At 38.2% G+C, this 24,731-nt stretch overlaps 1 protein-coding gene across 2 annotated transcripts in view; it reads left to right on the forward strand.

The window, feature by feature from the left end:
• The window catches only part of CMYA5 (cardiomyopathy associated 5), a 113,454-nt gene that overhangs the window by 71,798 nt on the left and 16,925 nt on the right, over positions 1 to 24,731 (forward strand). Inside the window, exons 6-9 of one of the 2 annotated variants that reach the window (XM_036846162.1) lie at positions 3,644 to 3,762; positions 8,399 to 8,572; positions 11,074 to 11,220; positions 12,336 to 12,483. In XM_036846162.1, coding sequence (XP_036702057.1) covers positions 3,644 to 3,762; positions 8,399 to 8,572; positions 11,074 to 11,220; positions 12,336 to 12,483 — 588 coding nt within the window. The remainder of the gene's footprint in view (positions 1 to 3,643; positions 3,763 to 8,398; positions 8,573 to 11,073; positions 11,221 to 12,335; positions 12,484 to 24,731) is intronic. The other variant, XM_036846163.1, reaches the window with a different exon arrangement.

Genomic DNA, 24,731 nt, shown 5'->3' on the forward strand with positions numbered 1-24,731 from the left:
TCTTTCCTCCTGTCAGAGCCTAATTTTTTTTTTAATCATTTTTACCCCTTTAATGTAAATTTCTAAAATTGTAAATATTATCTTCAGTTCACTTCATTCAATGCCAAATTGTGAAATAGCATAAAGTAAAATCAGAAATTTGTATTTGTGATATATTAAAATATAGAAAAATGGGTTTGGATTAGAAACCTGATTTTTTAGATAATGAAAACTGTACAGATGAATCTTATTTACCTTTAAAAAAACATGTTCAACAGAATATTGTCAAGATGCTTTAAGAAAATAGTTTGTATATTAACATTGGCATTAATCAATAAGAGTTTTATTATAGTGGCTCTGTTATAAATAGAATTACTCAGGGAGCTTTAAAAAATGCTGATACCTCAATCTTACCTCATGAGATTCTGGCTTAACTGATGTGGGGTGTGGCCAGGGTATTTTTAAAGCTTGCTAGGTGATTTCAGTGCACAGGCAGGGTTGAGAACCTCTGGTTTATAACAACCTGTCCTCTGGCCTGGTGGTGCCCCAGACTGGCTTCTGAGTTACCTGTGCAGTTTGTTAAACCAAAGCTTCTGGAGCTCCACCCCGGATCCACTACAGGAGAATCCAGGTGCGACCAGGCACCTGCACGTGTACCAGTTCTCACGCAGGAGTCAGAGGCACACCGGGCAGATCTGGAAGCTGATATCCAGGCCTTGCTCCCAGTTTTCTTTATTTTTTTAAAATTACACATTTCTTCTAAGTATTATTGATATTTATTTTCACCCCCAAAGTATATGGATTTAGAGTGCCATTCCGTATGCACTGGACAATGTAGGGGCATATTTGCTTATTTATTATATTTCATTCACTCGTGGAAGATACTGATTGGCAAGAAAACTTGGTGAATGAAAATTTGCAATGTGTTTACCTTTAAAAATGCTATAGTTTCACATTTTTACTTTTCTAAACATTAGAATATTAACTTGCTAATACGAATTGACATGCATTTAATTCTAAATACCATTTTTTTTGGTTTTGTGCTTGAACTTGTTCATCTGTGTGTCATTTTAATTAATTTTGATCTCATTGTCCAATTGACAATGAATTAATCTTTGCGGAAGCTGCATGTTGCCTAAAGGAGCGTACACTTGGGATAACCATTATTTTTCTGTAAGGAAAAAAGATAACAAAATTCAGAATTTGGTGAAGCAATATAAGCAATTAAAGAAAATCCTGTTAAATGTGCACACACATGAGGAAGCTTGATTTTTTTCACTAAAATGAAGCCTTTCATGTTCTCAAGACAACTTCTGCCTCAAAGTCTCAATGTCGTTGGTGTTCCTTTCTATGAGAAATGCTAATTATCTAGCTTTTTGTCCTAGTTTTTTCCCCTTGCTGCTTTTTTTTTCCCCTGCCATCATATTATATATCTAAAGGCAGTGCTCATATATTAAATAATTTTTCTTGACACTGAAAATGCTTAAATTAAAGAATGCTGTCAAGGATATTTAGACTCAAAATTTGCATATTTTAAAAAACACATTTGCTTAGAAAATGCTGTTCTGTTAAGAGGATAATTTTTTTTTCCTCTGTTTTGCTTTTTTGTGTTCTAATAATGAAAGCGAGTCACAACCATTGTAGGACCTGCTCATAAAAAGATGTCCGCTTGCCCTTACACACACTGATGTTAAAATTGAACAGATCAGTGCATAAGGGAAAATTCAAACATTTTATGTGTTCTATCTATAGCTACAGCTTCTGTGCTACGAAAAAGTCCTCCATTTCGTCAGTGACATGTACTGAGAGGACTTAGTATGTGCACTAGTCACCCCTGTTTGTTCATTCTGAGCCTATCATTTCCACCCTCTACATCTCCAAAGCCTTAATTAAGGCTCGTGTTGTCTTCCCTCATCAAGAGCGTCATGGGGTCCTCCCAACTGGCCTCACTACCTCTCTAGTCTACTTGCTCTGATCCTCCCTCAGACTCATGCCAGGGTACTCTTCTAAACTTCCCTTGTGTAAACACTTCTATGGCTCTCCCTGCCTTAAAAGACAAAATGGAAACTCTTGGTGGATATGAAAGACTTCCCAGTCAAGCCACAAATCACCTTTCTATTTCATCTCTAACTGTCTCCCTTTCCCAGTTCTCAAGGTAGCCCATGATCCCCTCTGGGCCTTGAGTGTGTCATACTCTTTCACAACTCCATGTCTTTATTTATGCTGTTCTTCTCTCTGCAACACCCGTACTATCTTTTCTGCCTAGGAAACTCCTACTTATTCTTTAAGACTCAGCCAAATGTCACCTCCTCTTCGAAGCCCCTACTGGAACATCTCCCCCAAATCAGATGATAGTGAATTTTATTATTCCTAACACAAGTAAGCATAGTGGGCACTCTAAATATTTCAGTTATATTTTATAATCTTTTCCCCTCATATTGATAAATTTTCCAGACCTGAGAGCCTGATATTCTCATCCAAATGAAACCTTGTCCTCTTATTCATTCAAAATATATTTATTAAAAGCCTACTATGTGCCAAGTAACACATTACAGTACAGTAGTGAACCCAGCAAAGTCCTTTTTTTGCATGTAGATTATAGTCAGGTGAAGTAGACAGACAAAAACAAATAGGTTGTAATGAGTTTGAGGAAAAAACACGACAAAGTAAGGAACAGAAGAAGGGAGAGGGCTGCCCTCTCTGAAGAGCTGACATTTGAACAGAGATCTAAATTAAGTGAGGAAGGAGCCACACAAGTATTTAGGAGAAGAAAGTTCCAACAGCAGGTGAAAGGCTTAGAGGTGGGTCTGTGCTGCCCAAACCTCAACGTCCATGATTATGAAGCTGATGGAGTTCCTAGTGGTTGACTTAATTTCTGGAAGGTAATTCCAGTCCTCTGTGAGTGAGGTGCACAGAGGAGAGCGCCTAACCAAAGTTTAGGCCCCTCATGCTAAAGATAAATGTTTTTGCAATTCTACCTTCCCCTTTTCCCTCTTCAGAATCTACCTTTTTTTCTTTTTTTTTAAATTTTAAGCCCAGATTTCACCTGGATACCAATGCTGAGTATTTGTTGGCATCCCTCCTAAGACGGTCTTGAGTATAAAGAAAGCTATTAATTTATATACTGTGGCTTATTTAGTCTTTTAAGAATAGATAGACTTTATCCTCCTTCATTGCTGTATCCCAGAACCCAGAACAGTGCCTGGCACATAGTAGGTGAACATATTTTCTTGAAAGACTAAATGGTGAGATGTATAATAGTGACGGTTGAAAACAGCAAAGATATCACACAGTATGTGAATTTCCAGATGGGCTCCGAACATTTTTATCTTTAGGGAGCATAAACAATCACTAAAATGTAATCATTTTTAGGACTAACTTTATAGAGGCAAAATTAAGACTGTATAATTCAATGGAATCTATTCAGATTTAAGGATATAGGAATGGAGTTTCTAATATTACCAGTTGCACTGAAGAATCCTGTGAATAGATTTTATACATATATTTCCAGATTTTGAAACAGTTTAAATTCTTTTTGGATACAACGCCTCACAGAAACCACCACCACCACCACCACCACCACCAACTTCATTTTGAATAACTGTTCTTAGCTTTCATTTTGTATGCTAATAATTTCTTATATAGAAATATTTTCCCCTGATAGGTTGCTTTCTGCAATGGAGAGCACTGCTTCTTTAGAGAAAATGCCTGCTGCGTTTTCGCTTTTTGAACATTATGACGACAGCTCGGCAAGAAGTGACCAGATGTTAAAACAAGTGGCTGGTAGGAACTTCAATATATTATTTACCTTGATGAAATTTGGCAGTTTTTCTTATTTGTTTTATAAAGTTGTTGAATGTAAGGAAGTATAACTGGAAAAAGAAAACTCTTAGTTGTAAAAATTTAAAGCTAGATTCTGAAATAAAGCGTGAGACTAGCAAACCATTTCAGTTATAAACTGCATTTCCATTTGAAGCTTTATGACTGTGCTGGGATATTGAGGAGGTGGAAGGAAGTAGCAATGGAATCGAAGGGTCTTCCCTTTTTTTTTCCTTTTAAAAGAGGATTTCTCTCTCTCTTCTAGAGATTATTTGCTTCATGCCAGCAGCCAGGTATAGAAGGAAAAATAAATCAAATATTTTCATATATGTTGAACAGATTTTTCTTTCTGAGTGGTTTTCCCCTCTTCAATTGAGTTCTTTTTCCTTTTTTCAAACTAAACAGATTAACTTAGAGAACTAACAGCTCCGCATCATGCTCTGTAGCCAGCAGCCTCCTACTCAGCTGTGAAAAGCATCCTGCCGGCTCTTCAGAATATTTTTTAATGTGCTATTTTAACAAACAAGACAATGACATTTCTTTAGATTTTTCAAAGCCGCTGTGTTTCAGTGAAGTAACCAAGTTCCACTTACTGTAAAATGTACTTAGATGCCCTCCTTAAAAGATGCTATAGTCTTCTAAAGCAAACCTTAAAGACAACTTCTGTTTTCAAATTGATGATTAACTTTCATTCCTGTGGGAAGAGTTTTAATTTAGTAACTAGTAAAAGGTTACTGTGTCTTTAAAAAAAACTGAAAAACAGAAAAGCACCCCGCCCCCGCAAAACCCATCAACCCTATATAAAATGAAAAATTCAGTCATTTGTCCTAACGGGTTTTCTCTAGAAATATCTCAGAACAAAAGGGTATTTTCTTGTAATGTCTTTAAGAAGCATTTGAATAGAGCAGCGGTTGCAAACCAAGAAATTCTGGTCAACAGAGGAGCTCTTTTGCTTTTAAGGGATTCGTTATATGCTGTTGTTTATTTAGAAGGCTATTCTTTTGAATATCTGATGGGCAATAGGAGGGCATTTTGTATATTTTAGAGGTCACAGAGTTAAATTTGTCGTAAAGTGTTCATGATTCATTGAGAAACAGTGCATGTGGCAGTCCCAGTAGTTCCAAACTGTTATGGGGAGACTGGTCTCTGAGATATAAATGGCATTCGTTGTACATCTGCTTCCCAGAATTGGAGCCCAGGGTGTTGACTTGCTGCTAGATAGTTTTTGCTCATTTTGTGACCAACAACATCTCTCAGCTATAAAGTCCTCACCGGGTGCCTGAAAAGCTAATCTGATCACTGTAATAAACAGATATAATAAGGAAAGGATGTGACCTTTATGATGAGAAACAGAGCAGCCCCTAACATTTCTTCCGTGCTTACATGATGCCTGGCAGTGTGGAGACTGTTATCTAATTAGACTGTCAGCTAATCTCACAGCAACTCTAGGAGGTAGGTTTTATTGTTATTCCCATTTGACAGGTGAGGAAATAAAGGGAACAGAGAAACGCCTCTCATATTGCCCTAGATACACAGCTATTTGTGGGGGGGGGGTGTGTGGCGGATGGAGTTTGGCTTCAGAGTCTTTGCACTTGAACCACTGCTCTACACCAAAGAGGCTGAGTGCATTGCTGTGAAAGGAGGGGTAACTATAGATTAGTGACATCCAAGGCTTCCTGGACTCTGCTCCTAAGAACTTTTTCTTTTAATTGTGGTAAAATATGCGTAAAATAAAATTTACCATTTTAACCATGTTGAAGCCACTATCGTACAACCATCACCACTAATCCATCTCCCGAATTCTTTTCATCTTGCAAGACTGAAACTGTATCTATTAAATACCAACTCCTCATTCCTCCTGCTCCCGCCCCCTCCCCCCAGCCTCTGGCAACCACCATTCTACTTCCTGTCTGTATGAATTTAAAGCACTCTAGGTACCTCATATAAGTGGAATTATGCAGTATTTGTCTTTTTGTGACTGGCTTATTTCACTTAGCATAATGTCCTCAAGTTCATCCGTGTTGTACCATGTGTCAGAATGCCCTTCCTTATTAAAGCTGAATAAATTCCATTGGCTGTCTATACTGCATTTTGCTTATCCATTCACTCATCGATGTACTTTTGGGTTGGTTTCACATTTGGGCTACTGCAAATCATGCTGTTCTCCTGAGGACTTTTTTGAAAGCTAGGTTGAGTGGGAATCTGTATCCACCACAGGTACTGAAGTGCGGGTTGATCTAATGCTTAGCTCGCCAAGCATGACAGCTCTTTATGGGCACACTGTCAGGCAGAGGGAATCCATGGGGCGATGCTCTGCCTAGTTCCTTAGCCTCTGGCAAAGAAGCCTTAAAATCATTTTGCATTTTTTGGCATTACTCCTACTCAAGTTTATTACTACAGAAGTGTAAGTAGCATTGCTAACGTGTAAAATCTGAGCTTCTGATGTCCTTTTGCCACACAGGAATTGTAAATCCAGCCACTGTTATTAGATTACATCTATGGAATAGTCATACTCCCTTCTTAATTTTAGAATACTTTGAAGAACAAAAGTGGTTCTTGTTTTGAAAAAAGATGTTTTAATTTTAATATTTTTACAGGAATAGATTAAGTACAAAATTATTTCTAGCCTACATGCTTTGCTTAATTCCCTACAACTGCTTATTCCTTAAAATTTGTTGATTTTGGGGTCAGTTATCAATTTTAAGTTTGTTAAGCTACCTGAGAGAGAGATTTTTGAAAAGATGTTGCCATTTTTAAAAAGGCAGCTATAGCGCAATTTATAATTCATAGAGAAAAAAGCTGCATTTTCGTTGTTCATGCCTTAAGAAGTTCTCCAGCACTGCTTCAAAGATGATTGATAATAATCAATCTGCTTGGCTCTTCCATAAACCTGGGCAACATGAAAATTTACTGAACTACATTTATCTGGATGGACTCCTTTAGAATGTGACACTGATTTCCTGCTGGGAAGACAGAAAAGTCAAAGATAGTGTAAGAGTCTCTGAACCACTATCAGTCCTTGGGGAGGTGCTCTGACAGGCAGGCTTCCTGCCTTATCATGCAGGCACCCAGCATGTCTTACCTCTGTGTTCCCTCTGTGATTTACCAGATGATGGGTCTCTACTTCAGCTCCCATCTTCAGGGGCTTCCTGCCTTCTCCCCTCCATTTTCTGTGCTCCTGCAAAAGGCCATGTTGCTTTCTGAATGTTAACACCGGTTATGTGTCAGATACATTGCTAAGCACTTAATATACATTATCTTGCTTTTTAAAACAGCCCTGGGAGGAAATGGTATTATTGTCGTTTTCCCATTTTAAAGATGGAGGAACTGAAGCTGAGATAACACAGCTCCTAAGTGGGGGATCTGGCATTTAACCTTAGGCCAGCCTCTCTGCTCCAAAACCCATGAACTTGCCCAGTCTCTTATCCTGCTTCTCATTTTTCATAACTGTGTATTTCTTCAGGTCTTTATCTCTTTATTGAATCTTTTCAATGTGTCTCTTTTTGTTCCATTTACTAAATTTAGACCCATTTATTTCTTCTAATTTCCACTTTCCTGTTGAACTAAACTTTGTTTTCTTTCCCTTCAGTGTTGACTTTTAATAAAGTAATCTCACAAAATTTGGCCTGTATTATTCAGCAAGCTCATCTCTCAGGAAATTGTTGACAGGAAAATAACAACACAAATAAATTTAAAAACAGGACATCTTTTCAACTATGGGAATAACCTTTTCCTTTAATTTGTAAACTATGTTCAGTGCTTTTATATCTCAAAAATTTTAGAGGAGAATTGTATAGGAGCTTGATTTATGGTGTCGTATATGCTGTTAATGTTCAATATGCATAATTATAAACCTTTGAAATCTCTAGTAAAACACTTGAGAATATTGTTGTCTTTAAAATTCAGAACAATGGATTTATACTAGATATCTAAACCTTATATTTGAATCAGTTAATAGGGTACTTTTTCCCCCATGTAATTTTTACATTTTGTTTTAAAAAGTTGTAGGTATAGTCATGTTGGAGATGGAAAAAATGGGATAGTCGTTTCAGAAAGTGTATTTTGGTATTTTATTCATGCAAGTCTTTTTCAGCCTTGATGATATAGCAACTATAGCTAAAAAGGGTTTCATTTGTCTCTATTTGAATATAGTTTCTATACTGATGTAGAAGGATACAACATTGGTTATCTAGCAATGTGTTCTCAAAGTTTTGTTTTGAAGGAAAACCAAATCATTTGATGAATCCTCTAACTTGTATAAGTTTATTGCTCTAAATATAGGATTACAGAAGAATATTATCAAGTGATCCCATTGGGAGATCCATTTTTTGTTTATTTCTATGTATACTATATGTATATATGTACACATGCAGACAAGACATTTTGGAGGGAGACACACTCAACTGTAACAGTGGTTGCCTCCAAGGAATATCCTTGGGGTTGTGGGCTGTTGGGAACAAGGTAGTCCTCCCAGCTTTACTCCATGTACTTCTGTATTGTTTCCATTTTTATCAGTAAGTACAAGTGACTTTTGCAAAAAGAAAAAGAAATCAATCAATAAAAGCAGCATTACTGATAATAAATCTTGCTTATATTCCAGTTCCACAGCCTCCTAGATTAGAACCTCAGGAACCAAATTCTGCCACTAGCACAACAATTGCAGTTTACTGGAGCATGAACAAGGAAGATGTCATTGACTCATTCCAGGTTTACTGCATGGAGGAGCCACAAGATGACCAGGAAGTAAATGGTAGGATTGCTAACACAAATTCAGGTGCATATGTACATTTCTATATCTTAATGTGTAGTATTTAAACATATACATATTATGGCTCTTTCCACAAAGCACGTGTAGACACTTAATAAAACAACAATGAACCAACAATCATATAATGAAATAACATGTAAGCAAAATTTGGAAATCAGGATCAAGGAAAACAAAAATGCGTAAATATCATCCTAATGATCAACATGAATACTGTACTTGAAATTCAAATTTGGCTTTGAGTTCTCAGGTTAACAGGAGAAATTAAGTGATTCTCATTTTCAGGCAGGAGGTAATGTACCAAAGTGTTGAAAACAAAGTTTCAATCAGAACTGAAGTCTAAAAGACAAGTATAAAGTGTGCCACTTTGTAGAGGAGAAATGAGCTGTATATAGGACGCTGTCCTCCACAGTAATTTTAGTGCAAATGCAGCATTGGATGTCATGGTTGGCATTTCTCAGATCCACCTTTGATAAAAGCTGAAAACAAACTATAAAGGTAAATTCAGAGTTCACACTTCTCAAGGCATGAGAAGACTGTATGGTGTAGTCTTCTGGTGTCCCAAATTAATGCGAAGATAGAGGTGAAAGTGCTTAGGAGGGTGAATGGGTGGCACGTCATATAGTTGAGCCTCTGTAGATACCTCTAGGACCTCTAATAAGACCTAGAAGCCAGGCAGTTTGAGGTTGTACTTCCTGATGAATCAGAGCTGGGAGTGCTGGCATTCTGTGTTGCTTGTTGAAGATAGACCCATTTATTTTGGAAATCAAATGAGCATGTGACAGGATTGACATGGCATAGGAACCCAATTTGTAATAAGGAATGAATTATAATGTATTTCACTGTTAACCAGTATTTAAGTCTTTTCAGATGTCATGTGATACTTATATAAATTAGAAAAAAAGTAAGAAAGCAACCATAGGCATATTGTAAAGTTGGCTAAGTTTGTCTATAAGAACTCCTATCTTATTGGGGACCTATTACCATATACCTGTCACAGCACAACAAGGAAAGTGCTCTTATCTGCATTTGCAAATGAGAAAACTGATGTGAGATTAAATAATTTGCCCAAGACCACACAAGTTACTTGGGACCAGGGCAGGTTTTAAATACAGATCTTTCAGATTCCAAAGCTTACGTTTTTATTTGCTTGACTCTGTGTTTGTTCTGTTATACCACACTTCACTGTGTCTATCCAGCTATATCATGGAACTTCATGCCTCTCCAAGACTCCTCTTAACAACTGTTTATTTCCTGGAGTACTTTTTAAAAGTGCTTCACCGCCACCACCCCCCGACGCCCCGCACCATGCCCCACTTACCTGTGCTGTGTCTCATTCATTCAATGCCTTGAACTCTGCTGATGCCAGTTCATTATTCTGATGGTCCAGACTGTGATACCATGCGGTGTGTAATAGGTCTCCAGTAACATATGCTATGTGCTCTGTTAAAAGGAGTACCAGGCTAACAGGACTTAGCCTAAAATGATAATTCCATTGAAAACTGCAGTCACAAGTTCTAGGCTATGGGGAAATGTTTTTCAGCGTATATGTCTTTATGATATTATTTAAGCCAAACTTTCTGCGCAGAAAGTATAGCTCGTTGGGAAAGAGAGATGCAATTGAAGAAACCTTCTGAGTTGAAGATCTCTTAAATTTACTTTAAAAGGGAACAATCTGGGTTTCTTAACTGGAGGGGTTTTGAAGATGTAACATCCTGGAGTAATAAGAGAGGATAACTGGAATTACCATAAGCTAATTTAGAAAAGAAAATTGTTCTTTTAAAAGGAGAGAAAATTTCAGTAAGAATAATCAGATTGGCCCAAGGGGCAGGTGTTCAGAATGTTATTGAGTAATATTTACTACTAACATATTGAAAATAATATAAGTAATTTTAGGAAATGTCTTGAGTAAACAAAGTTATTTCTTAGAATAGTTTATTCTCTATCAAAGGTGTTTAAGTATTTCTATAAATTGTGGAAATCTCTAGGGGAAAGGATTCTGGAATTCATGAGAAGGAAGCAGGATTTGAAACTTGGAAAATCATACTGAATACTAAAATGCTTTACTAATCTGTAAAGATGCTTTTTAACATCATAAATTTAGAAAACGTGGGATTGTCCTTATTTTATTACATACTCTCCTGAAATATAGGCATTGCTTCTTAAGAATTTTCTTGAGAATGTATTACTGAGATTTAAGTTAACATAAACTCTGCAATTTTAGTATTTGCTATTGAAATAAGTTACTTTAATTGCGGAATATGAAGCTCAGGATCTTACTAATATGCTATTATTTTCTGGTAAGTGTTCACAAGTAATACTATGTCATTCTAAATATCTTTCAGAATGCTGTTGCTTTAAGTGTTCTAAAGTGCTATCTATCACACAGTAGTATCTGTAAGTTTATCAGTTTGTGTTTCCCACTGAAAAATGTGTTATTTTTCCAATAACTGTAACTTTCAACTAACTTAGGAAGATACCCTAGCATTTATGATTGTGTTTTATGCTAGATTTGGTAGAAGAATACAGAGTGACCGTGAAAGAAAGCTACTGCGTTTTTGAAGATTTAGAACCTGACCGATGCTATCAAGTATGGGTAATGGCTGTGAATTTCACCGGATGTAGCCTGCCCAGCGAAAGGGCAATTTTTAGAACAGGTAAAGAGATGTTAAGGGGGTGTTAGGAGGCAATACTCAATTCTTCACAGACTATTAAGATCTACCAATAAGCATTTGTTAAGCACCTATTGTGTGCTGGGTATTGTGCAGTGCTGGGTTTACAACAAGAAATAAGACTGGGCTCTTCTCACAAAGCTCATACTCAAGTGCGGGAGACACAGAACAAAAGATTATAAAAACTGTGTGGTAAGGGCCGTGATCCAGAACACTCCAGAGGGGTATCCGAGACAGGCCAGGGCAGGGACAGGGTCAGGAATGGCTCCCTAGAACTGATGTCTGAATGGAATCCTTAAAGGATCAGTAGGAATAATGTGTTAAAGGAGTGTATTCCATTTGAAGAAGACAAATGAGCACAGGTGCCCAGGTAAGAAAGAGTATGGAGTGTGCAGGATACAACAAGAATTTTGGTATTATTTCTTTGACTTAAAAACAAGGAGAGGGGAGACATGAGATGAGAAAGGTATAGTGTATAGAGTTCACATTTGCTAAGGTAAGAAGCTCAGGCTTCCTCATATAGGTGCTGGGAGCCCCCAAAAGGTTTCTCAGCAGTGGTATTCAGCTGGGAATGCATTCCCATGATGGAACCTTTTCACAGGGGGCTGAAGCAGGTGTAGGATAAGCCGAGTTTGCATTGCCTTTAAGATAATTGTAACTGTCCCTGCCCTGGCCTGTCTTGGATACCCCTCTGAGGCAGTTAACTTACTTCCACTGGTTTATCCTTTCTTCTTGCCTTTTAAAACAAGTATTTATTGAGCACCTATTGATGGCAAGATCATGGCTAACTTTTGTGTAAAGGAAGGGGACAAGAATAATTTTATTTACTTGTATATGTATGAAGAAACTCTGGTAGGATTTATAGGAAGCTACTTTTAGAAGCTGTTTGCAGATGGGTGAAAACTGGGCAATTTGGAAGGCAGGGGTGAGAGGGAGACTTTTCACTGTATACATTTTTATATCTTTTGGATTTTTCGACCTAGAATGTATTTTTTAGTCAAAAATTAAAATAAAATCATGCCCAAGCATTCTTCCCAGAGTACCAGGGAAGCAGAACTGCCATAGCGTGAGCCACAATTGACTTGGTTCTCTCTCTGCAGCGCCCTCCACCCCTGTGATCTGTACCGAGGACTGTACTGTGTGTTGGAACACGGCCACCATCCGATGGCGGCCTGCCAACCCAGAGGCCACTGAGACCTACACTTTGGAGTACTGCAGACAGCACTCTCCCGAGGGCGAGGGCCTCAGGTAAAGATCCGTCTCCATGGGGAGAGCCTGGGGTACCGGGAACCCAGCACAGGCCTCCAAGCTAACCTCTAAGCTTATGCTCACAGAGGGAGAAAAGCTTCCTAAAATCCTCCTGAGCTAATTAAGCCGTTGACTTGATTTGCAACTCCATCACTATTCGTCCATGAACTCTAAGTTTGTAATAAACACATGCTGCAATGCAGAATAATCACTCCCTTGTAAGAAAAATATATGTGAATTTTAATAAGATAGAACTTTCTTTGAGATATATTTAATTTGAGTCATTAGACAGGATATATGCATATGTTATCTGCTTTTTAGTAGTTAGATCAGAATAGGTACCACCTAACTCAGGAAACTAATAGCGAGCTTGTATATAATGTAAATTTGAATGTCTCCATGATATATTGGTAATATAAAGGACCTAATGACATATATATTATCACAGAGATATACCTGCCTCTTCAAGAGCATGAAGAATCTAGAGACTTTTTCTGGAAAAAAGAAATGTAAAGCTCTCTCACTAAAATTACGAAGCTACAATTTATCAATAAAGGGCTGTGCATCCAGAGGACCTTTGGTAAATGTTACTTCATATACTTATTAACCTCCAATCCATGGCAATAGGGCAACTTTGTGTTCCATGATGAAGATTCAGATCATTATTATTAATATTCATATTTTGATAGAGATTTTTTTAAAACCGAATTTACTGAGATAAACTATTTTGGCAGGATATGGAACTTGGAAATAATGGTATGAAATTAGATAGCTTTTTAATAAAGTATATTATTTAAGCTCTTGATTATTTTCATTATCAATCAACAGCTATTTATTTAGTTATGATGTGAGGTTTCATATGACTGAGCAATAATTATAGTTTCTTTCAAGTATGTGAAGGCAGGCTTCACAAAATAATGATCAAAGGACAAATTAATGTTGAGTGGAGTGTGTATAGGTGGGATGTAGACATTTCAGCAGGAGTGAGAACGTAGTAAATGTACAAGAAACAACATCTCTGTTAATGTGCCAATTGCTAGAAGGCAGGCTTCAATGATCAGCAAATAGCCGAGAGGTTAACTCACAGACAGACAGACAGACCAGACAGACCAACAGAGACAGAAACAGAGAGACAGAGGAAGAGAGAGAAAAGAGGGAGAGAGAGGGAGACAAAGACAGAGACAAAGAGAGAGAGATTATAACTGGCTTCTATTGAGCATTTACTATGTGCCAAGTCACTATTCTAAGTGCCTTATGTATGTTGCCTTATTTAATCCTCAAACGAACTCTGAGAGAAAACATATGCTTTGAGACGCTAGCAGCTAGTGAGTGGCAATCAGGATTCAAACCTTGTTTTGTTAGATTTCACAGTCCAAGCTGCTAACCACTGTTGAATGTCACCCAGGAGAGTCCTGGACATTCTCTGCAAAAGACTCTTGATGCTAGGAGAGCATTTGGTCTTGAGTGCCTGAGTCCCAGGGCAATCTCTCCCATCATTCTTCACCATCAGTGAGGAAAGCCCAGTTCTTTCTGAGGCAAGATGAGACTGTGAAGGAATGCTCTGAAGTGACTCATCCTTGTTATAGCATCGGTCCCCAGCTGACATTTGCATAAATAATACCAGCACAGTTGGATTCTTAAATCAGCAGAAATCTGAGAGAAACCCTGAGACCTAGTAGCCATCTCACTGAGGGAACTGTGATGTCATCTCATAAATGCAGCTACAGGGAGAAGGGAATGGGGGGATGGAAGGGGGAATGGCATCACCGAGGGCCTTCAACATGCCAGGAACTGTGCTAAATTTCATCTAACCCTCTCGACAATTCTAGGAGGGAGGTCATGACTTCCATTGAATGAGACTCAGGGAGGTTAAATAATTTGGCCAAGGTATTAAATGACAGAGTGAGAGTTTGGAGTCAGGATGCACACTCAGGTTTGTCTTATTCTTTCCACTAGTTCTAAAACTTGTGTCATTACACAGACTGAGTTAGCATACCTTAACAGCCTGACAACTGGAAGTTATTGTGTATCCTGGGTTTCCTTTGTCACATGAAAAACATAGATGTAAAGAGAGAATACAGTACCATTGAAAACCCCTTTAATTAAAGTTTTTCATTTCTCTGATCATCCTGGGGCCCTCAAAAAAAAAAGTCCATTTGATATCAACAGTGAACAATGCATTCCAAACAAATCCTTCATCAAAGCCAGAGAAATCATTGACGGTTCCATTTCTAGGGAAAAAATGGCCATCCACCAATTTCATTAAGACAAAAGTTGAGCTTATTAAAACATGACTTGTCATGAGTTTATCCCTTTGAGACTTTGCCAGTGGGTTCATTTTTATTTTTCTTGCCAAAGGAAAGCATTTGAGAGGCTGGATAAGCAGAAGTTTGTAGAAGTTATGGAACACTACAAGAATCCTTTGTTATTGAATGGATGTGGTCCAGCAAGCTAGAAGTGAAGGGAGATTCCACATGCAGAAAGCTTGTTGACAGTTCGGGGCTGTGTTGGAGATGGAGCTCTTTTCCAATTAGGTGCTAAAAGACCCCTCAGTGCCAGGAGGTAGAATGGTATGTTCAATCCACAGCCCAGGGATGACTCTCCAGCCTCTCTGGATCCCTGCTGAATCTTACAATAGATAATTTTTTGAGGCAAGCACAATTGTGTTGGCCACAAATCACTACCCTGTGATCCCTCACGAATACAAGAAACCTCAATACCTTATACCTCTGGTTGGCATCAACAGACTGTGAAATAATTCATCCTTAATTTCAGAGTCCCAGTGCTGCAAAACTCATTTGTATCTCTTTTGTTCTCCAATTTAAGAGTTCAGGAGGGAAGGAAAATTCTACTCTTCTGGAGTAGCCATGTGTCTTAGGTCTTTGACCATCTGGTTCTTACAGCCAACTTTAAAACATTCCCTACAATGTCTGATGGTTCAAAACCCTACAGAACATTAACTATTTACTATCATCTATATTGCCCAATCTCTAGGATGTCAGTTATAGACAGCTAGTCAGACAGTAGAATTGATAAACAAAGAACCTCAACACTTGATCACCCCTAGCCAACAAAGGCAAACAAACCCTACTGTTCCATTCTATTAGAACCACATTCTTCACTTTGTTTCTCTGCATAGCAGTACATAATTAAAGTTATTTTGTGTCTTGGAAAGAACAGCAAGCCAAGGATTGTCTGATCCCACTCACTTGTTGGCTCCATGAAGGGATTATTATTTAAAGTGGCAGCGTCAGTGCCTGAGACAGCGTCTGGCATATTGTAGCTACTCAATACATATGTGTTACCTGAATGGGTAAATATCATCAACATCGAACACATAATACTGACACCAACAAAAAAAGTTAGGTCAGCTTTGAGGATAATCTCCTATTCACAATGGGAAAAAAAAAATAAACTGTGCCAACAAAGTAAAGAAGAATGGTGAATGAGTTAATTTTAGTGCTTGGATACTTAACTAGGAGATAAGACTAGTCTAACCTGTGGACCAGAAGCCTTTTCATGGATCACTTATAGGGAAGGACACTGATAATCTTGTTGATCCATTGGTTACATAACCCTTACATACATTTTAGGTTCTATGCAAAACCCCTGTTCTAAATCAGATGCAAAAAGAAAAGAAAACAAAACACAAAAGAAACCCCACAAAAAACTGGGTAAGGACAGGAACCTTATCTATGCAGCTGTTTATTAAAGGTCTATTTAATGAGTGAACGAGTAGATGAATGATGGCATTAGCTGGTCTCCTTTTGCCCTTGCCAACTCCAAGTCCTCTAACTGGCTGGAATCTCTAGCAGAGAAGAGATGGGGAACCCAACAGGACTAAGAACTAAACGAATTTACATCTCTTTCTCACCCTCAATCCCTGAAAAGACAGACAGCCTTAAAAGCTCTGGTCTGGAGTGGGAAGAGAAGTTGAAAGGAAATGAAAAGGGAGAAAAGGATGCGTAATATGAAATTGCACATACACACATGGAGGGCATTGATTACCCTTTAGATTAGGGAGGCTAAGTTTGGTTGCCAGAACAGAAACACATCCATCTTCGGACCTGCATTCACTCTCCCGTATGACGGCCTCTAGAAATTCCAATCTAAGACCAAAGTTGCTGGTTAACCTCTCGGAGTAGGTGTTTGAATGCAATGTGCCTCCTGTGCTCCCGAGTTCTGTGATGTGGTGTCTGAAATAGCCGAGCAGTTGCCTCCATTCCATCATCCTCACAGAAGACACATTTGCATATTTTGGTGTGTGGGCACCGCGGCTCTGTCCCAGCAGTCGGCCTCTACTGGGCTTGGGGGTGGGCGGGAGTGACAATCCCCGGCTTGTGTGCGGGGGCTGAGGGAGCTCCTACTCACCCTTTCCTGTTTTTCTTTGAATGCTCTCCTCAGGTTGGGTGGGCTCAAAACACTTTCAAAAAATTTCCACCGCTCTGCTGTTTCCTCAGCTGTTCTGTCTCTCCTGTGTGGAAAGAAGTCAGCAGAACTGTGGGTGGAGGAGGGAAAACTGAGAGAAATATAGTACAGGGCTTAGCTGTGTAGGCTGTGCAGAAAGAAGCTGTGTACTGAATGACAAATCTGTGAGACTCAATACGCCACAGAAGTGGTTGGTAGTGAACTTCCTGCTCCCTAGCCCCGGCCAAGACTGTGGGCAGGGAGACCCTCCCGGGCCACTCTCCCTGGGAGCCTCCCCAGGGTGGGTGGGGCTCTGGGTGCTGGACTCGTGAGCTCCTGTTCTTCCTGCTTCTAGCTTTTGGGGTTACACGTGATGGGACAGGAACAGGATTGTCTGTCACAGCTGGGTATTCTAGCTGGGGACGACTGCCACTTTGTCCATATAATAAGGACAAATAAGGGTGAATTTCCTAATGAACTTAGTGCCTGAGCAGGAGATGAAGAATCCCGGAATTTTTTCTTTTTAAAAAGTTTTTACGAAGCTTTCAGCTGGAGAGGTGAGGACTGACCATACGGTCAAGGGCAAATGATTTGACCTTCTCCACAACCTATGGGTAAAAGAGGCAGTCATTCCTGCCCCGTGCTTGCTTCACAAGGTGACAGGAAGGCCAACTGACATGACTGGGGGAAAATGCGTTGAGTAATTAAGAGGTAATAGACAATCTTCATATGATATTGTTATCCTGACCCAAGTTGTAATATTCCTCTTCAGGGAGCCCTTGGGAGAGGGAGTTACCGGAAGATAATCCATCCCCCACTCCCACTGAAATTCTTGGCATTCAGCTTTTTCTAAATGAATTTTCTTCCCAAATGAATCTGACTTAACTTTGATCATTTAAAATCCTATACACCTCCTGGTTGTATAGTAAAACCTCAGTCAGTTTTTCAGTGGAAAAACAGCCTATTCCTTCACTTCTAACTTATGATCTGTCAATTTCCAAAAGTATTCTAGTTCACAGTAAAAGACCCAGGCATGCTAGAGCCACCAAAAACAACCCTGTAAGAGCAAGAGCCAGATAATGCAGAAGGAGGTTGTATCAGAAAGCATAGGTTAAGAACAGTACCTCAACGGAACATGCAATTTAAATATGAACTTCCTGGCAGCTGCAGTGAAAACAGGAGAGTGGAGGAGAGAGCAAGAGGGAGAAAGACAGAGATTACATAACTCATGTTTTTTTTTTTAAAAAAAGGAAACACAGCACTTCACTAAGAGAGACAATTATATTTCTTGACATTCAGTTCTAAGATGAATTTTTCACGTAGATCTTTATATAAGGGCTATTGAACAAGATAATAGTGATTGTCTTTAAGAGCAGTTTTACAAAAGATGCAAAAACATTCCCTATGTAACCATTTTTTAAATGGGCTCTGAAAGCACAATGTTAAATCGCCATTCTGTGCAGGCATTTCTATGGGACCTCAAGTAATTGTCCACCTATGTGACCTTTGAGTGGTAAAGGAGAGCTTAGAGAATCCAGAAGAATGAATGAATGTTACTAGGCTCCTGGGATTCTCTGCCTGAAATATAAATGGTATCATTCAAACTTTGGAGGGTAACTAGCTACAGAGAAAACAGAACTCCAGGATCCTTCTGCTGGAATCCTTTGGCTCTCTTTGATTTTGTGAGAGATTCTAATTACAGGAAAGCCTAAGTTCCGTGGGTCAGCAGGATTCAGCCCTCATGTTATGTTTCTATACTATTATGAACTAATAGTGATGTTTAGTTAACACTGAGTCTCATAATATCCTCATTTATCAAATGAAAAATAGTCCTGTTCAAAAATTTTTATCTACCAAGTTTAAAAAAAACCCAGAAGTCAGTATATAAAGAATTTTCTTCTTAATCTTGATTTAACCAAAATTTTTCATCTTAAACAAAAAAATTCCATGTTTATGGTTAGTTAAGGTTTTATAAATGGCTTCCAATAGCTAAAACTATCTAGTTAGCTGCTCTTGTATTTCATGTTGTTTATGTTCTCATGGATTTTTCTTCTTTTTTCCTGTTTCTCCTGCCCACCCCTTCTCACCCCACACTATCTTATGATTATGTTTTTCAAACCTAACTGATCATAGAAAAACAACTGGGATGCTTGTTAGAGTTTATATTCACGGGCTCCTCTTAAGAGATTCTGATTCAGAAGGCCTACTGTGCCCAGGCAGGTATGGGGAACACTACTTTACTAGCTGATCCCCGTAGGGCCCAGCAGTGTGCTCCGTTCACAGTTCACATTAAATGGTGTTGATTGACTGGCTGAATGTTGGTGCTGCCAACAGTAAGAGCCCACTGTGTTTTTAAAAAACAATTCATACTTAGCCATCTGTTGTGCACTGCAGTGACAGCACCATCTGTAGGCTGCTTCCAGGAGTCACGGCACTGGGTTCCTCCATATTGTTTGTACACATGCTGCCCCCTTTTCCTGGGAGAAAACATGTTTAGACCCAGGTATTAGACATGGCAGTGCAGAGGATAGCCACTGCTTGTGGTGACCAGCCCCTCAGCTTACCTTGAGCACATGTACACCCCTTCCTTCCATCCAACACAAATTGTTGAATTATAAAATTCCGAGAGAAGTTACTTTACAGAGTTCCAACTAATGTTTGCATTTTGCAAACACGTTCAACCAACTCCTGAACTTGTAATATAGCTCTACTAGTAAATTGTTTAATTAGTTTTGGATAGATAATACATACATATGGTACAAATTCAAAAGATACAAAAAGGAATACAGTGAAAATTGTCTCCTTTCTATCTATACTTCATTTACTTAGTTCTCCTCCCCAGAGAAATTTACTGTTATCTGATTCATATTTATCTTTTAAGATAGTCTGTGCATACACAGCATCTATATTTTTTCCACAAATGGTAGCATACTATATATATTTCTACCACCTTACTTTTCTTGTGTAAAAATATTTCCTGGTATCTCATATCAATACAAATGGAACTGCATCAGTTTTTTAAAAAACAATTCCATTGTAGTCTAAGACTATAATTAATTTATTTGACCAGTTGAGAAGCACTTAAGTTGTTTCCATTCTCACAAAAAGTGCTGCAGAAAAAACTTTGTGCATATATCATTTCATACATGTGCAGGTATATCTGTAGGATAAATTCCTAGAAGTACCGTGATTGGTTAGAAGGTATGAACATTTTGAATTTTGATAGATATTACCAAATTGTCTCCATGGAGGCTGTAGCTGTTTACACTCTGGCTAGCAGCATGTAAGCGTGCTTGGTTCTTCATACCTTTGCCTACACAGAGTGTGATAAAACTTGACAGTTTGATAAGTAGAAAATGGAATCTTATTATAGTTTAATTGTGCATTTCTGTTATTAGGTTGAACATCTTTTTGTCTGTTTCAGACCCATGTACTTCCTTTTCTATGAACTGTTCATTTCCTTTACCCATTTTTTCCTGTTAGAGTGTAGTATTTTTTTCTTATTGATTTGTAGAAGCTCTTTGTTTTTTAAAGAACATTAGCCTTCATCTATGATATGAGTTGCAATTTAAAAATTTTTTGCCATATGTATTTTTTTTTTTTGGCTTAAACAACAGATATTTATTTTCAATCCTGGAAGCTCAACATCCAAGATCAAAGTGTCTGCAGAGTTGATTTCTTCTGAGGCCTCTCTCTTTGGTTTGTAGATGACTGTTTTTTCTCTGTGTCTTCGTATGGTCCCTCTGTGTCTGTCTGTGTCCTAATCTCTTCTTCTTCTTTTTTTTAATACATCTTTATTAGAGTATAACTTCTTTACAATGTTGTGTTAGTTTCTGTTGTACAACAAAGTGAATCAGCTATATGTATACCTATATCCCCCATCTCCTCCCTCTTGAGCCTCCCTCCCACCCCTCTAGGTCACCACAAAACACCGAGCTTATCTCCCTGTGCTATGCAGCAGCTTCCCACTAGCTATCTATTTTACATTTGGTAGTGTATATATGTCCATGCCACTCTCTCACTTTGTCCCAGCTTACCCTTCCCCCTCCCTGTATCCTCAACTCCATTCTCTAGTAGGTCTGTGTCTTTACTCCCGTCTTGCCCCTAGGTTCTTCATGACCTTTTTTTTTTTTTTTTTAGATTCCATATATATGTGTTAGCATACGGTATTTGTTTTTCTCTTTCTGACTTACTTCACTCTATATGACAGACTCTAGGTCCATCCACCTCACTACAAATAACTCAATTTCATTTCTCTTTATGGCTGAGTAATATTCCATTGTATATATATGTGCCACATCTTCTGTATCCATTCATCTGCTGATGGACACTTAGGTTGCTTCCATGTCCTGGCTATTGTAAATAGAGCTGCAGTGAACATTGTGGTACATGACTCTTTTTGAATTATGGCTTTCTCAGGGTATATGCCCAGTAGTGGGATTGCTGGGTCGTATGGTAGTTCTATTTTTAGTTTCTTAAGGACCCTCCATACTGTTCTCCATAGTGGCTGTATCAATTTACATTCTCACCAACAGTGCAAGAGGGTTCCCTTTTCTCCACACCCTCTCCAGCATTTATTGTTTCTAGATCTTTTGATGATGGCCATTCTGAACGGTGTGAGATGACATCTCATTTTAGTTTTGATTTGCATTTCTCTAATGATTAATGATGTTGAGCATTCTTTCATGTGTTTGTTGGCCATCTGTATACCTTCTTTGGAGAAATGTCTATTTAGGTCTTCTGCCCATTTTTGGATTGGGTTGGTTGTTTTTTTAATATTGAGCTGCATGAGCTGCTTGTAAATTTTGGAGATTAATCCTTTGTCAGTTGCTTCCTTTGCAAATATTTTCTCCCATTCTGAGGGTTGTCTTTTCGTCTTGTTTATGGTTTCCTTTGCTGTGCAAAAGCATTTAAGTTTCATTAGGTCCCATGTGTTTATTTTTGTTTTTATTTCCATTTCTCTAGGAGGTGGGTCAAAAAGGATCTTGCGGTGATTTATGTCATGGAGTGTTCTACCTATGTTTTCCTCTAACAGTTTTATCGTGTCTGGCCTTACATTTAGGTCTTTAATCCATTTTGAGTTTCTTTTTGTGTATGGTGTTAGGGAGTGTTCTCATTTCATTCTTTTACATGTAGCTGTCCAGTTTTCCCAGCACCAATTATTGAAGAGGCTGTCTTTTCTCCACTGTATATGCTTGCCTCCTTTATCAAAGATAAGGTGACCATATGTGTGTGGGTTTATCTCTGGGCTTTCTATCCTGTTCCATTGATCTATATTTCTGTTTTTGTGCCAGTACCATACTGTCTTGATTACTATAGCTTTGTAGTATAGTCTGAAGTCAGGGAGTGTGATTCCTCCAGCTCCTTTTTTCTTTCTCAAGATTGCTTTGGCTATTCAGGGTCTTTTGTGTTTCCATACAAATTGTGACCTTTTTTGCTCTAGTTCTGTGAAAAATGCCATTGGTAGTTTGATAGGGATTACATTGAATCTGTAGATTGCTTTGGGTAGTATAGTCATGTTCACAATGCTGATTCTTCCAATCCAAGAACATGGTATATCTCTCCATCTGTTGGTATTATCTTTAATTTCTTTCATCAGTGTCTTATAATTTTCTGCATACAGATGTTTTGTCTCCTTAGGTAGGTTTATGCCTAGATATTTTATTCTTTTTGTTGCAATGGTAAATGGGAGTGTTTTCTTAATTTCACTTTCAGATTTTTCATCATTACTGTATAGGAATGCAAGAGATTTCTGTGCATTAATTTTTGTATCCTGCTACTTTACCAAATTCATTGACTAGCTCTAGTAGTTTTCTGGTAGCATCTTTAGGATTCTCTATGTATAGTATCATGTCATCTGCAAACAGTGACAGCTTTACTTCTTCTTTTCTGATTTGGATTCCTTTTATTTCTTTTTCTTCTCTGATTGCTGTGGCTAAAACTTCCAAAACTATGTTGAATAACAGTGGTGAGAGTGGGCAACCTTGTCTTGTTCCTGATCTTAGTGGAAATGGTTTCAGGTTTTCACCATTGAGGACGATGTTGGCTGTGGGTTTGTCATATATGGCCTCTATTATGTTGAGGAAAGTTCCCTCTATGCCTACTTTCTGGAGGGTTTTTATCATAAATCAGTGTTATATTTTGTCGAAAGCTTGCTCTGCATCCATTGAGATGATCATATGGTTTTTCTCCTTCAATTTGTTAATATGCTGTATCACATTGATTGATTTGCATATATTGAAGAATGCTTGCATTCCTGAGATAAACCCCTCTTGATCATGGTGTATGATCCTTTTAATGTGCTGTTGGATTCTGTTTGCTAGTATTTTGTTGAGAATTTTTGCATCTGTGTTCATCAGTGATACTGGCCTGTAGTTTTCTTTCTTTGTGACATCTTTTTCTGGTTTTGGTATCGGGGTGATGGTGGCCTCGTAGAATGGGGAGTGTTCCTCCCTCTGCTATATTTTGGAAGAGTTTGAGAAGGATAGGTGTTAGGTCTTCTCTGAATGTTTGATAGAATTTGCCTGTGAAGCCCTCTGGTCCTGGGCTTTTGTTTGTTGGAAGATTTTTAATCTCAGTTTCAATTTCAGTGCTTGTGATTAGTCTGTTCATATTTTCTATTTCTTCCTGGTTCAGTCTCGGCAGGTTGTGCATTTCTAAGAATTTGTCCATTTCTTCCAGGTTGTCCATTTTATTGGCATATAGTTGCTTGTAGTAATCTCTCATGATCCTTTGTATTTCTGCAGTGTCAGTTGTCACTTCTCCTCTTTCATTTCTAATTCTATTGATTTGAGTCTTCTCCCTTTTTTTCTTGATGAGTCTGGCTAATGGTTTATCAATTTTGTTTATCTTCTCAAAGAACCATCTTTTAGTTTTATTGATCCTTGCTGTCATTTCCTTCATTTCTTTTTCATTTATTTCCGATCTGGTCTTTATGATTTCTTTCCTTCTGCTAACTTTGGGGTATTTTTGTTCTTCTTTCTCTAATTGCTTTAGGTGTAAGGTTAGGTTGTTTATTTGAGATGTTTCTTTTTTCTTAAGGTATGATTGTATTGGTATAAACTTCCCTCTTAGAACTGCTTTTGCTGCATCCCATAGGTTTTGGGTCGTCGTGTTTTCATTGTCATTTGTTTCTAGGTATTTTTTGATTTCCTCTTTGATTTCTTCAGTGATCTCTTCATTATTAAGCAGTGTATTGTTTAACCTCCATGTGTTTGTATTTTTAACAGATTTTTTCCTGTAATTGATATCTAGTCTCATGGCGTTGTGTCGGAAAAGATACTTGATATGATTTCAATTTTCTTAAATTCACCAAGGCTTGATTTGTGACCGAAGATATGACCTATCCTGGAGAATGTTCCATGAGCACTTGAGAAGAATGTGTATTCTGTTGTTTTGGGATGGAATGTCCTATAAATATCAACGGAGTCCATCTTGTTTAATGTATCATTTAAAGCTTGTGTTTCCTTATTTATTTTCATATTGGATGATCTGTCCATTGATGAAAGTGGGGTGCTAAAGTTCCCTACTACGATTGTGTTACTGTTGATTTCCCCTTTTATGGCTGTTAGTATTTGCCTTATATATTGAGGTGCTCCTGTGTTGGGTGCATAAATATTTACAATTGTTATATCTTCTTCTTGGATTGATCCCTTGATCATTATGTAGTGTCCTTCCTTGTCCCTTGTAATAGTCTTTGTTTTAAAGTCTATTTTGTCTGATATGAGAATTGCTACTCCAGCTCTCTTTTGATTTCCATTTGCATGGAATATCTTTTTCTATTCCCTCACTTTCAGTCTGTATGTGTCCCTAGGTCTGAAATGGGTCTCTTGTAGAGAGCA

Source organism: Balaenoptera musculus, chromosome 3 (assembly GCF_009873245.2).
Source record: "Balaenoptera musculus isolate JJ_BM4_2016_0621 chromosome 3, mBalMus1.pri.v3, whole genome shotgun sequence".
Lineage (NCBI taxonomy): Eukaryota > Metazoa > Chordata > Mammalia > Artiodactyla > Balaenopteridae > Balaenoptera > Balaenoptera musculus.